At 38.9% G+C, this 12,114-nt stretch overlaps 1 protein-coding gene across 2 annotated transcripts in view; it reads right to left on the bottom strand.

Annotated features, from left to right (window-relative positions):
• Positions 1–11,018, bottom strand: part of LOC131087948 (carboxymethylenebutenolidase homolog) — a 33,085-nt gene extending 22,067 nt beyond the window's left edge. The window contains exons 1-6 of one of the 2 annotated variants that reach the window (XM_058031683.1): positions 10,837–11,006; positions 8,200–8,422; positions 7,319–7,426; positions 6,108–6,250; positions 4,868–4,959; positions 3,373–3,878 (exon numbers count right to left, since the gene is read on the bottom strand). In XM_058031683.1, coding sequence (XP_057887666.1) covers positions 3,699–3,878; positions 4,868–4,959; positions 6,108–6,250; positions 7,319–7,426; positions 8,200–8,414 — 738 coding nt within the window. In that variant the 5' untranslated portion in view covers positions 8,415–8,422; positions 10,837–11,006 and the 3' untranslated portion in view covers positions 3,373–3,698. Of the gene's footprint in view, positions 1–3,372; positions 3,879–4,867; positions 4,960–6,107; positions 6,251–7,318; positions 7,427–8,199; positions 8,423–10,836 lie in introns of those variants that run through there. The other variant, XM_058031673.1, reaches the window with a different exon arrangement.
• Positions 11,019–12,114: the final 1,096 nt, after the last annotated feature.

Here is a 12,114-nt window from a genome sequence, read left to right as displayed (position 1 = left end):
CATCCCTATCACATCTTCCATCAATTCTCCAAATTCCATCAAGTTCAAATTCTGGTCAGGCTTCTAACCCTGAAGCCTCACTAATCCAGCATAGCAATCATTCAGCTCCTTCCCTAGGGCCTGCTTTGAAGAAAAAATAAGACAAAAAAGCCCTTTCAAGACCAAGCAGCAGAGTTCCTTGGAGTCAGAGTTTGCAGCTGAGGAAAAACTGCTCCCCACATTGGTGCAGTTGGTGCTGTACAGAGGGACACAAAATGCGGAGGGCATTTTTTTATACTGACTGAGTGCACATTATTTTATGGGAATATTGGCACTGCTATGTATGTATGTCCAGGGGAGAGGGGGAAGGGGGGAGTTGAGGGGAGCAGGAGGGCTTTTCTTTGTCTTTGCTGACTATGGCCTTGAAAAGCCCATTCCAATTTAGGAGTCAAAGAAGCTGAGAAAAATTAACAAGATAAAACAGTGGCTATCTGATTTCGGCACTACAGTAAAAAAAAAAAAAAAACCAACAAAAAAACAACAACAACAAACAAACAAACAAACCACAACAACAATAAATGTGAACTTGACAGACAGCAGTGCAGAAAAAGGAACAGAGTTGAAGAGGCATTTTGTGGATTAAAAACTGTTGTCATAAATATTTAACTGAAACCCATAAAAAAGCTCCCATTCAGCATGTAAAAAAAGTAATCAAATTGGAGTAGAAGTTAAGCCAGTGTGATATTAAACTGATTAAAGATAACAGATGCTACCAAAATGCTTGTGCCAGTATTGAGTTTTCTAAGTCTTTCATCTTAGACAGTGTATTTTACAGAATCACAAATCACTGCTAAGGTTGGAAGAGACCACAGTGAGTCATCTGGTCCAACATTCTTGCTCAAGGAGAGTCATCCTAGAGCTCATTGCACAGGATTGCATCCAGACAGTTCTGGAATACCTTCAGTGAGGGAGACTCCACAGCTGCTCTGGGCAATCTGCTCCAGTCCATGGTAACCTGCACAGTAAAGAAGTTCTTCCTCAAATTCAGGTGGAACTTCCCATGCAGAACTTTCTGCCCATTGCCTCTTGTCCTATTGCTTGGCACTACCAAGAAGAGCCTGGCTCCGTCCTCTTGACCCTTCCCTGTAGAAACTTACAGACACAGATGAGGTCCCCTCTCAGTCATCTCTTGAGGCTAAACAAGCCCAGTTGTCCCAGCCTCTTCTTGCAAGAGAGATGTTCCAGTCCCCTTATCATCTTTGTGGCCCTCTGCTGGACTCATTTCAGGGGCTTCATGTCTCTCTTATACTGAGAAGCCCAGAACTGGACACAGCATTCCAGATGTGGCCTCACTACAGCTGAGAAGAGGGGCAGGATAATCTCTCTTGACCTGCTGGCAATGACCTTTTCTAATGCACCTGGTTTTGGTTTTTTTTCCTATAAAAACAAATATATAATAAAATGTAACACCTGTCCTACAGCAAGAGACTCTGAATTTTCCAAGTAAAATGAATTTTGGCAAAATACTCTTCAGTTTTACAGTCTTTCCCCATCTCAGGGAAAATTTGGCAACACTTCACCCTATTCCCTAAGACATCTGTACATTCCCATAAAAATCCAAGCTGGACAGGTTTGCCAACCAAGACATTACCTTCAGAGAAACCAGGGCTCTTTCATTTAAAATCCACATGAGAAAATCGTTGTGGAGAGGTTTAGTTTCATCATCTCTCTCTGTTCTCATAGCAACCCTGATAAACTGGGCATGAATCCAGAGCTGGGAATTGAATTTACACTTTACAGATTACCTGAACCACAAACCCACACTGCTTTCTTCTAGGCAGGTTTGTGCATCATTATGTTCCCACTCCCTAGAGCTGGGCAGGAACACACCTCAGGTGTGCCCATGCCAGTGCATGGAGGTGTCTGCAGTTCTCTCCTGGAAAAGTGTTCCTCTTCTCCCTGCTAAGAACAGAACCATGACAGGACTGGCAGGAAGCACAGAAGTCACTGTCTGGCCCTTCCCTCTGTCTATAAGTCACTGGGAATATGCAGATTGAGCACAAGGGCAGGATCAGGGGAGGCATCATGGAACTTCTCCAGCGTGGAGGGACTATTTCTTCCAGCACGACTGATGGCAACAATGCCCTGCAGACCTGAAGAGGTTTTCCCTGCACTGGCTGGACCCAGTACAAACTGAAGGCTCATCTCTCTGAAAATCATTGAGCAAGGAGATGAAAACACAATGTGCAGTGCCCAAACCACAGAACAGCAATAATCACTGACCAAGGGCATGAACCAAGGAGCAAAGGAAGATTTTGCATTTTTGCCTCAGAGGTTTGCATGAAATCTTTTTGAAAGATAGGAGATTTTCTTTAATATCAACCAGTGTGCTGCAGAGAGAACTATTTTCTCAAGGGACACACAGAGTGCATTGCAGGAAGGAAGGAGTGATGTGAAGAACGGGGTTGGAATGGAGGGATGGTTGAAGCACTGCTGGGGATTTGGGATCTGAGGTGGGACCCACATGGAGGGAGACTCCAAAGAGACACCGTGGAGTTCAGAAACACATGCAGCTACAACTCCACCACAGACTACTTAGGCCCCCGGCTAGGAAAGAGCCAGAGGGAATGTGACTTCCTCAAGGAGCTGTCAGGCATGGCTGGCAGCAGCAAACTCAAAAAGAAAAAATGTTGTGGGGCAGTGGAAACCATGGAGGGGCTGCAACTAGAAAGGCAATATTCCTTGAAAGGAATATTCCTGGGCTCACACATATATGTTTCCCTGAGAGGAAAATGGGCAATGTTCAGTACAATATTTCAGCCACATCTATTCCTTCAGCATCACAAATACAGGCAAGACCTCACCACATGGTTTTTGGGAATTACACTGGGAGGGTCCAAAGGAGCTGAAACAGGGTAATGTTCCCCCAGTCACTAGGAATGGGCTGTACCTTACCAATAACAATACCCAATTAAATCACAGCAGAGAGAAACCTGTGATAAAGGAACAATTTGATGAAGGATTTGCATCAAGATAATTGTGAAATTATCTCTTCTAATCTCTTCACTTTAGTCATGGTTCCCAACTTTTTGCAGCTCCCTTTCTGTTCACATACATTTATTTCCATTGTCTTTCCCCTTCCCTTTTCTAGCTCTCTTTTCATGAAGTCTGAAGAGGATATTCTGTTTCCAAGAAAATCTCCCAGTCTTACAACCCAGAACTAAACAATAATATCTATAAATAGATAGATAGATAGATATAAATATAAATATGTATATTAAAAATGTACCTAATCTATTTTAGGTAAACAATTATTTCCCTAAAATCTTGGAGCTGAAAATCTCACAGTTAAACAATGGTTAACACAGCCTTAAGGAGAGAACTTCTCAAGGGTGGGAGGAGTTTCAATGGTTTTTAATCATGTTGACATTGATATAAAAAAAATTAAACTCTCAGGTGCCAGAAAAGATGCCATATAAAATTCTAATAATTTTAAGATATACAAAACCACTGTTAAAAACCTTCTTTACATTTACAGCTTTCAACATTTGAAAAACCATTTCTAAGCCCCTATTTAGAAGGTAAGTGCAAATTAGTAGTGTTATTGCAGAAGAGTTTTACAAAATATTTTTATGGTTGTAAGAACATCTTAAGCAATATAGTCTATTATTTTCTGATTTCGTACAACAATTGATTTTATTTATCAACATTAATTTAACCTAAATATATTTATTCAGCCAGTTGATCATATCCTTTCTTCCTTCCTCAATGTAAGGTTTATCTTGAGGATTGATATCTTCTCTTTTGCGATGCACAAACCCATGTGTCTGTCCAGGGTAAATTTTAACTTCATAATCAACTTTACAGTTTTGTTTAAGCTTCTGCTCCAGCAAGGTGACCTGTAACACAGAACATTCTATGTTGGCTGAGTACAAAGTTAACACATTCTATACTTACAGTCCCAAAGCTGTCCTCATTTTTAACTTCTCTGAAAGACAGACATAATTTATCCTTGCCACTGTTTTCTCTTCTACTAATTTTATACCTAAATGCATTTCTATTACTGCACTTGCTTTATTTAACTAAGCTTTTTTTCTCCCCAGTAAAATACCAGCATGTGACTGAGTAAAATGTAAAAAAATATTACATGGATTACTATTAACACCTGTAAAGGTAAAAAAACCTACTGCTCAGCATCATGAGAAGGTTATCATGTAGTGAACACAGTATGAGTTGCTGCTGATAGACCACACATTTAAAAAATTGGGGCAAGAGTTTGAATTAGAAGTTGAGGGAGGAGGGGCAGAGACAAAATCAGCAGTTCAGAGTGACTGGAATTTTTGCTAGGAAAGTTAAAGCCAACATCACTCAATAAAAACATGTTTCCCTTTGATCCCCTTGGCAGATAATAACCTTTCTCCAAGCATTCTCCACTCAGGCTCCAGAGAAAGACTGTTGACAGAGTGACAGAAAGGAGAATCTCTGCAGGACAGGGGGGAAAGGAAAAGGATAGCCACAGGATCTTTTTAATTCTCCCACAAGTGATTCCATTGGAACAGGCAGATTTTATGGACAATTGCTATCACTAAAAAGAGTCTCCTATCTTAAACTTGTCAGAAAACTTTCTTTGGATAACCATGAGCTCTTTTCCTAGGAACTGATGAAAATCACCCAAATTTCCAAACAGGAACAGAAAATGCTTTTAATGTCATGGTAAAACTTTTTGATTTGGGGATAAACAACAACAATTTGTGTAGAAGTATTACAAGAGTTAGTGAAAGAGAAAGAAAAGTACAAATTAGTTTTCTACTCTGTGCTCATTAAAACCAAATTACAAAGCACGCACAAAAAGCATTAAAAAGACAAATATCTGTGACGGGAAACTCACCTGCTCCAATGGAACAATGTTATCCTTCTCACCAAAAATGAAAAAGGTGGGATGCAGCAGACTCTGCTTGTCCTCAAAACGGCTGATCACTCCTAAGGAAGAAGAAAACATACATACAAGAAGTTATGCTACCTAAAGTAGCTAAAACACTACAAAATCTATACAGTGAGACTTCAGGACATTTTCATCAGTTACAGCTGATTAGTTTGTAGTGGAATTTAACACACTTTGCTTTAAAGTCCCTTTTGTTGTGAAATGCTTGCAATGTCATTAGAGATAACATCAGTTGTGGGAAAAAGAAAGACCAGAGACCAGTTCTGCGGGAAAAAATCAGGAAAGAATTGTTACATCTGCCCTATTTTTGTGGGTTGCTTTCAGCAACTGCTTCTGACCACTGTCACAGAGGGCTCTGTGAGAGATAGACACATTGGAACTGCTCCCCTCTGGCTTGGGAAGACCATTTTTAAGATAATTGTTAATACTGATCATTCCTCATACATGGTTACAATTTCAGTGTACATATATTTACACTGATATGATTTCATGACAAATTGACATTGTAATTTTGACTATTCAAATGTATTTGAATAAAAGTTACAGTAGAACTAACCAGCTGCCACACTGGCTACTCTTTTAATTCCTGACATTATTACAACAAAAAAGTAAAATATTAGCAAGTAACAGTGCTGAATGGGCTCAGTTGATCAACATATCAGTGCAGCAAAACAATCTCAATAATCTTTCTGGAAAAATATCTTCAATTTGCTTTCACCTCTAATTTGTAATAAATAATAACCAATAAGTTGGTCTGGGTTCTGTGGATGTACAGAGGTTAAAAAGAAAAATATCAAAGGCAGTATAAATGCACTGAGTAATGTGTGAGACTACAGGGTTAAAACAGAGAGTGAAAAATGGGTCCTATTAGTAATGAGGGACCACTGTCTAAAAGATGCAAAGATGTGCCTAGAAGCCCTTTTGTCATCACCACAAAATGAGTGAGGCCATGGCATTTGGCACAATTTTCACAGATAAAATGCCACTCTTTAAATTCATAGATCATGCTGGGTACACTTAAGTGTAAAAATGCGAGTGTGCAAAATCAAATCACTTATAGATTATTTATAATAAAATCACCTTGTTCCACTGGAAGTCACACTGAACTTCGTTACAGCAATAGCCCTAAAGAATTGCTTCCTGCACTGCTATTCTGCTCAGAATGCAGCAGGTATTTCAGGCTCACCATAAAGGGACACTCCGGTCTTTAAATGGGGATTTTTCAGCATCAGATGTTGCACTGCTGCTCCACCCCAGCAAAACCCAATGACACCAATCCTCTTCGCACCACACTGGTCCTTTAGATACTTGAGGACGACATCAACTTCTCTGAGACATGCAAATGAAAGTGAGTTAAGGCTCTAGCCTCTTTCTCTTTGGTGGCTGCTGCTCAAAGTTTGGGCGGGCATCAGTCTGCTTCTGGGACAAAGTGACTGTCTTTGCATCACTCCTGGTTTTTCTCTTTCCTTTACTTATCAAATTGTCTTTATCTCAACCCATGAGTTTTCTTGCTTTGTTTCCCTTATTCTCACCCCTGTTCCTCTTGTGGGAGCAACTGAGTCCAGGTTGGTGGCTGCTGGTTGGGGTCAACCCACAACACCACTTCACTATTACTAATTTCTAAAATACAAGACAAACTCCAGGGGAGAAGACAAAGGAGAAAATCAGTCTTCCTAGATCATTGTTACTAGGACATCACATGATTTTATGAACAGCAGTCCAATTAATTTCACAAATAGCAGCAGTTATTATGTAAGGGAACACAAATAAAGTTTGAGACCCACAGCCAGTCAAGAGCATCCTGTTATCACAAATGTGACTTATATGCAAAGCATCTCTCACAAGGATGACAAATATTTTAAAAAATTGTGGAAGCAAATTTCCAATTGTTTTTTCTAAATCAGCAGGTACTTTATGCAATCAAGCTATGTGTCAGATAAAAATGGGAAAAATACAGAAAAGTGGGAAAGCAGTATGCTTTGAACTACCTGTGATCTGATGGAGAGCAGAAGAAATGTTCCCTCGTTACACAGTGCTTGCATTTGCACCCTATCTAAAATCCATGGAGTTTGTGCCTTCCTGAGGGATCCAAGTGGCAGAGTGAGCTGCATTTTCTAGCCTTTGCTGGCTCTTTCCTTTTCATTCATTCATTTTGCTTCTACTTTCTGCACAGACAAACACTGGGAACTTTTATGCTTCAAATGTCTACTTTTATCTGTAAAGCACCACTCACATGACCGTGAGCTTGTCCCATGAGCTGCATGAACATTCTATTTGTGGACATTCAGCTATATTTAACCCACTAATAATTTAGGATCTAATTTTACATTTTCACTGAGGCAAAAATTCCTATGAAATAGGGATGTCCCCTCGGTGGACGAGGAACAATGGCTGTACTTGTCTATTTTGCCGGCTTCTCGTGTTTTCACCCAGTCATTGAAAGTTGCCCAGTCATTAGAAGGTTTCCAAGCTTCTTGTCCCACAAAAAAGTCTGGGCAGATGGCTCTGCAAGAAAAATGAGAATATTTTATGTCCATGAAATAATACTGGAAAGGGATTAAAGGGAAGGCCATATGTACTACACAACAAATTCTTTTGCTGAATACATAGCACTTAACCCACACCAAAGCATTATATCAGCAACCCTCAATAATTTTCTACATCTAATAAGGAGACTTAGTATAATTTCCAGTTACATTTTACCCTGTTAAAATTCATTACTTAACTCGATAGTTAACTGTAACTGAAAATCCTTGGTGGTTTCCTACCAACTTAAAAAAGAAATTCAAAACCAAACCAAAGAAACTACAATTTACACGGTTTTGCCTGGAAGGAACACTAACCCAGTAATACAGGAAAGAGGATACTCAATATGCTTTTCACATATTTGAGAATTTGTTTCTCTATTTGGCACAAGCTAGTACACTTTTCCTTCCTAGAAAAGCTCTTCAGCATCTTTGGAATTTTTACCATAACAGCCAAGTTGCACAAAGGGAGGAAGCAGGCTGCTAGAGGCTCATAGAGGATGAAAGATGCAGAATAAGAAAATTTTATGTTTCTCCCCTGTTCTTCTGTGCTTACCTACTAACTCATTATGGTAAGACTACTCAATTATTTTAGACTCCTTTCACTGTTTTACCAGAAAGCTCCTTGGAGAAAGGGGTAAAGAAAGACTGTGAAATTATTTGTGTTTGTATCATTTACATGAAAGAAGGGAACAGCTGGTTCAACAAACTTTCTTATTAAAAAGACACTTTGAAAGCAGTAATATTTCTTACATGTATCCATTAGTTGTTAGCATATCAGCTATGTATCTGGTGTTTGGGAGTTGCCACCCAAATATATCATGAATCACAATGACAGCTTTGTCGGTGCTGGCAGAAGGTTTGCAGATGTACGCCTTGATGTGCCCAACTTGCACCTCCTGCCCACGGCCTCCATAGTCAAACTTGTCCCCAATGTCACAGGGGCAGGGCCTCGATTCATTTGCCATGGGTGATACTAAGGAAAAAAAAAAAAAAAACATTCAGTAGTGAATACCAAAGCATGCCACACTGAAAAATGTCAGCAGTATCATCAACTATTGAATTTTTTAATCATTACAGTAATAGAGTGAACATGCTCATTACTGTTTGATCTAAAATGAAGCATTACTCAAAAAGCCCATTGGGTTATTTAACATAATAAGTTTATTGTTAGAGTTTCTTATGTTATGAAGTCTTCAGCAGGGACCTGGTACATGCTAGGATTTCCATGCCCTACAGTGAGTAGCAAATCAAAATAAAGTTATGAGCAAGCACCAAGGCAACCATCACAAACTATTTACATAGGGATGAAGCCAGTCCTTCCACTCTTCATCATGTGTATTTCCTGTCAGGAATGCATAGCTTTCTTTAGTAGACAGTAAAGGCCCAGTACAAGTGTCAGCATTTTGAAAGAAAAAACTGACAGCTAGTGCATAGAAAGATATAACAACACATAGATTAAGCATTATATTTTCATCCAGGGACTTAAAATTAAACACAGCTGAAATTTTCCATGTCAATAAATCCTTTTTCAAAACAGCTTTAGCCTCAGGTGTTGCAAACTTTTGAAGAAGGATACTTGGGAAAGATGCAAAAAAAAAAAAAAAAAAACAAACCAGCACTGAACATGAAGAACCAAATTTGTAAAGTTGAGCCAAATCTTTATCAAGAAGGTAAGAGGAGTAGGGTATGGTTAATTTTTTTTCAAACTATTGCTTAAATGAAAATAAACAAGTAATTCACAAAGGTCAAAAAGTACCAGCAGAATCTAACACACCTGTAGGCAGCTCCTTGGACTCAAGTTAATGATTTTCTGCTATCAAGCTTAGGTTAACCAACTGAGTGAACAGACCTGAATAACTCCTTTGAATATTCACAGAGCATCTACAAATGATTCAAGAACATGGAAAGAATTTAGATAAAGATTTACCCAAGCTCTCTACAGATAAAACATGTATTGCCATAGAAACTTTGCTAGCAAAGAAACAAGGATCTTCAAACCTGACTCTGTCAAAAATAGAGAGAAACAGTAAAAAGCAGATTACTGAACTGTCCCTGGACAAGTGGGACTTAAAGATTTGTGGCAGTAAAGGGACAGCTTTAGGAAAGCCAACACACAACTTGGCAGCCAGAAAATTTGGACAGAATACTAGAGGCCAATATATTCTGGATTTGCAGACTTTAAAGTTTAGAATCTCCCAAGCAGTATCACCAGAGCTAGATTGCAGATACCAGGAGATTTCATTTTTGCAGATCTGTTCAGATCAGTTGAGGACAAGCTGTGTCATATTTGAAAGCTGTATTATCTCTGGGCACATGTCTACACAAGTATTCTACCTTTTCTTTTTTAAATAAGCCACACCAATAAGTGCCCTTTTTTCTCTACAGGTTGTGGTCTCACATACAGGACTTCTAATTAAAATATGTTTACCAGGAAAAAATTAATGAATAAATGAGCATATAAGGCAAAAGACGGTGCAAATATATAATAAGTTCATAATTAATTTTCCATTCACAAACTATTTCCTTTAGGTTAGACTAAACCAGAAAATATAAGAATACCAGAGATTAAATATTAAAGAAACATATACTTCAGAACTCCAGAAACACAAATACAATGCCCTTACCAGTATAACCTCAAAAGCTTTAATTGAAAACATTTCATACTATCTGATAAAATGTAAAACAACACATAGAACATGAGATATTTAAAGATGTAGATATATTCACTGATGAAAACATCTCTAGATGCAAGACTGTGAGGGATAGCATTGGTTGGTATGGTTTATAAACCATATACACTTGCAAGCTCTGTAACATAGGCAAGACACTTCAGTGTTTCTGCATCTACTGCAGTACATACAAACAGCATCTTTTCGCATTCCTAAGATGCTATGGAAACATTGCTTAAAAATTAATTTCCCCCTCTTACATTTATCAAAGCTATTATTTTAGGAGGATCTGAAAACCCACAGCCTTGGTGTGCCACCATTTCCACCTGCAAGCACTTGAGAATTTACTGGAAGAGCAAACCAGAATTGATTTTCAGATACTGGAATCTACAAATGTAAAGATATTGCTGTGTGGCACCATCACTTTAAACACACTCTCCTGAGTCTTCCTCCTCAGAGGTCTTCCCCACCTCTGGGGAGAAAATAACAGGTTTCTGAACCATCATCTCAAAAAGAAAAAAAAAAAAAGGCGGGGGGGAAATAAAGAAATGGAAGAAAGTGACCCCCAATTGCATTTAAATGAGCCGGCACTCTGCCAGCAAATAAAATGAAAGTCTCCCGAGCATGCTGAGTCACACCTCGCAAGCGCTTGTTCTGCGTTTCTGAGGGGGAAAAAAAGCCACGACTTTAAACAAAACCCGCAGAAACCCGCACGTACCTGTAGCGCTGCAGATGTGCGGGGCTGTAAAGCAGGATGCAGGAGCTCGGCGTGGATGGCTGTGGCTCAAATGGATCCCCAAACAAAGCTCTAATTCCCGAAAGGAAAGGGGAGAGCGCAGGATCGGGCTCTTTAACAGAGAGTTACATAACTCCCTGCCTTTATCTCTGTGCCCGGCCCAGTGACGAGGGCCGCTCTTTTTAAAGCTGTTCCTTTCACTGCACCGTGGGCGGGGTGTGCTGCCATCCCTGGGCACCAAGCCTTCCTTTGAACTTGCACGAAATGGTATTCACCCCGGAGGGATTTTTCTTTCATGTTTCCAAAACATGTTGATTTAGCTGAACAATCCACCTAGGATTTTTTTTTTTTTAAGATGTTCCTTTGTTTTTAAAGGTTGGGGTCAATGCACTTTTGAACACTACGTTGGCACAATTAATTCCTGAGACTATTTATCCATGGGTAAAAGGCATATTTAAAGTCATCAGCAGGATAAGGGTAAAGTGGAAATGTCATTTCAAAGCTCTATACTAGACAAAGGTTATACACCTTTGAAATATTTTCTCTTCAGAAATGAAGAAATGAAATTTCATTTCTCTTCAGAAATGAAAAGAAATATTTTCTCTTCACAGTGAAAATGAGCAGCATGTAAGAAAGTAATAACTTTCTAGATTGCTGTACCTCCATTTAATAAGTGTTTAAAACAGAGACATTTTTATCCTACCACAGGATACTTTATGCTGTTTTTTTTTCTTTTTAGTTTCTGGCTGACCCTTGTATCCTTCCCATTCTCCTGATTTTCTTTTTAAGAGATTATTAGGATTATTTTGTAAAGACCTTTAGCTAAATATATTAGCAACCCAAAATTCCCTGTTTCCTCAGAGGTACATCTATGAAGTAGACTAAATGCACGCTAGTCTAACACACTTTTGTTTTACAGTTTAATCCTCATATATAAGGTGCTTGCTCATATTTTATGTTACTTCCTTAGTGCTCTTTGTTTACAATCCCTAAAATAAAGTTAAACAAATTTAAAGAAGCCCATCCAAGAGTTCCAGAGCAAAGCTCAAAACCCAACCCTTTTTACATTTTTTGGCTCTTCCCACTTGTGTGCCACAAATTATAGCACACAAGGACAAGAGGTATTCCATATCAGCTTTTGAGGCCAGCAGTCAAATAAATGAGAGAACAATTGTGAGTTTTCATCATTCACAGAAAACAAAAATGGCAGCAATGCTTGCAGAACCTTCTCTCCACTAGAGCTGTTTAACCACATTTCCA

Source organism: Melospiza georgiana, chromosome 1 (genome assembly GCF_028018845.1).
Source record: "Melospiza georgiana isolate bMelGeo1 chromosome 1, bMelGeo1.pri, whole genome shotgun sequence".
In the NCBI taxonomy this organism is placed as follows: domain Eukaryota; kingdom Metazoa; phylum Chordata; class Aves; order Passeriformes; family Passerellidae; genus Melospiza; species Melospiza georgiana.
This window is presented reverse-complemented; position numbering and strand designations above follow the sequence as displayed.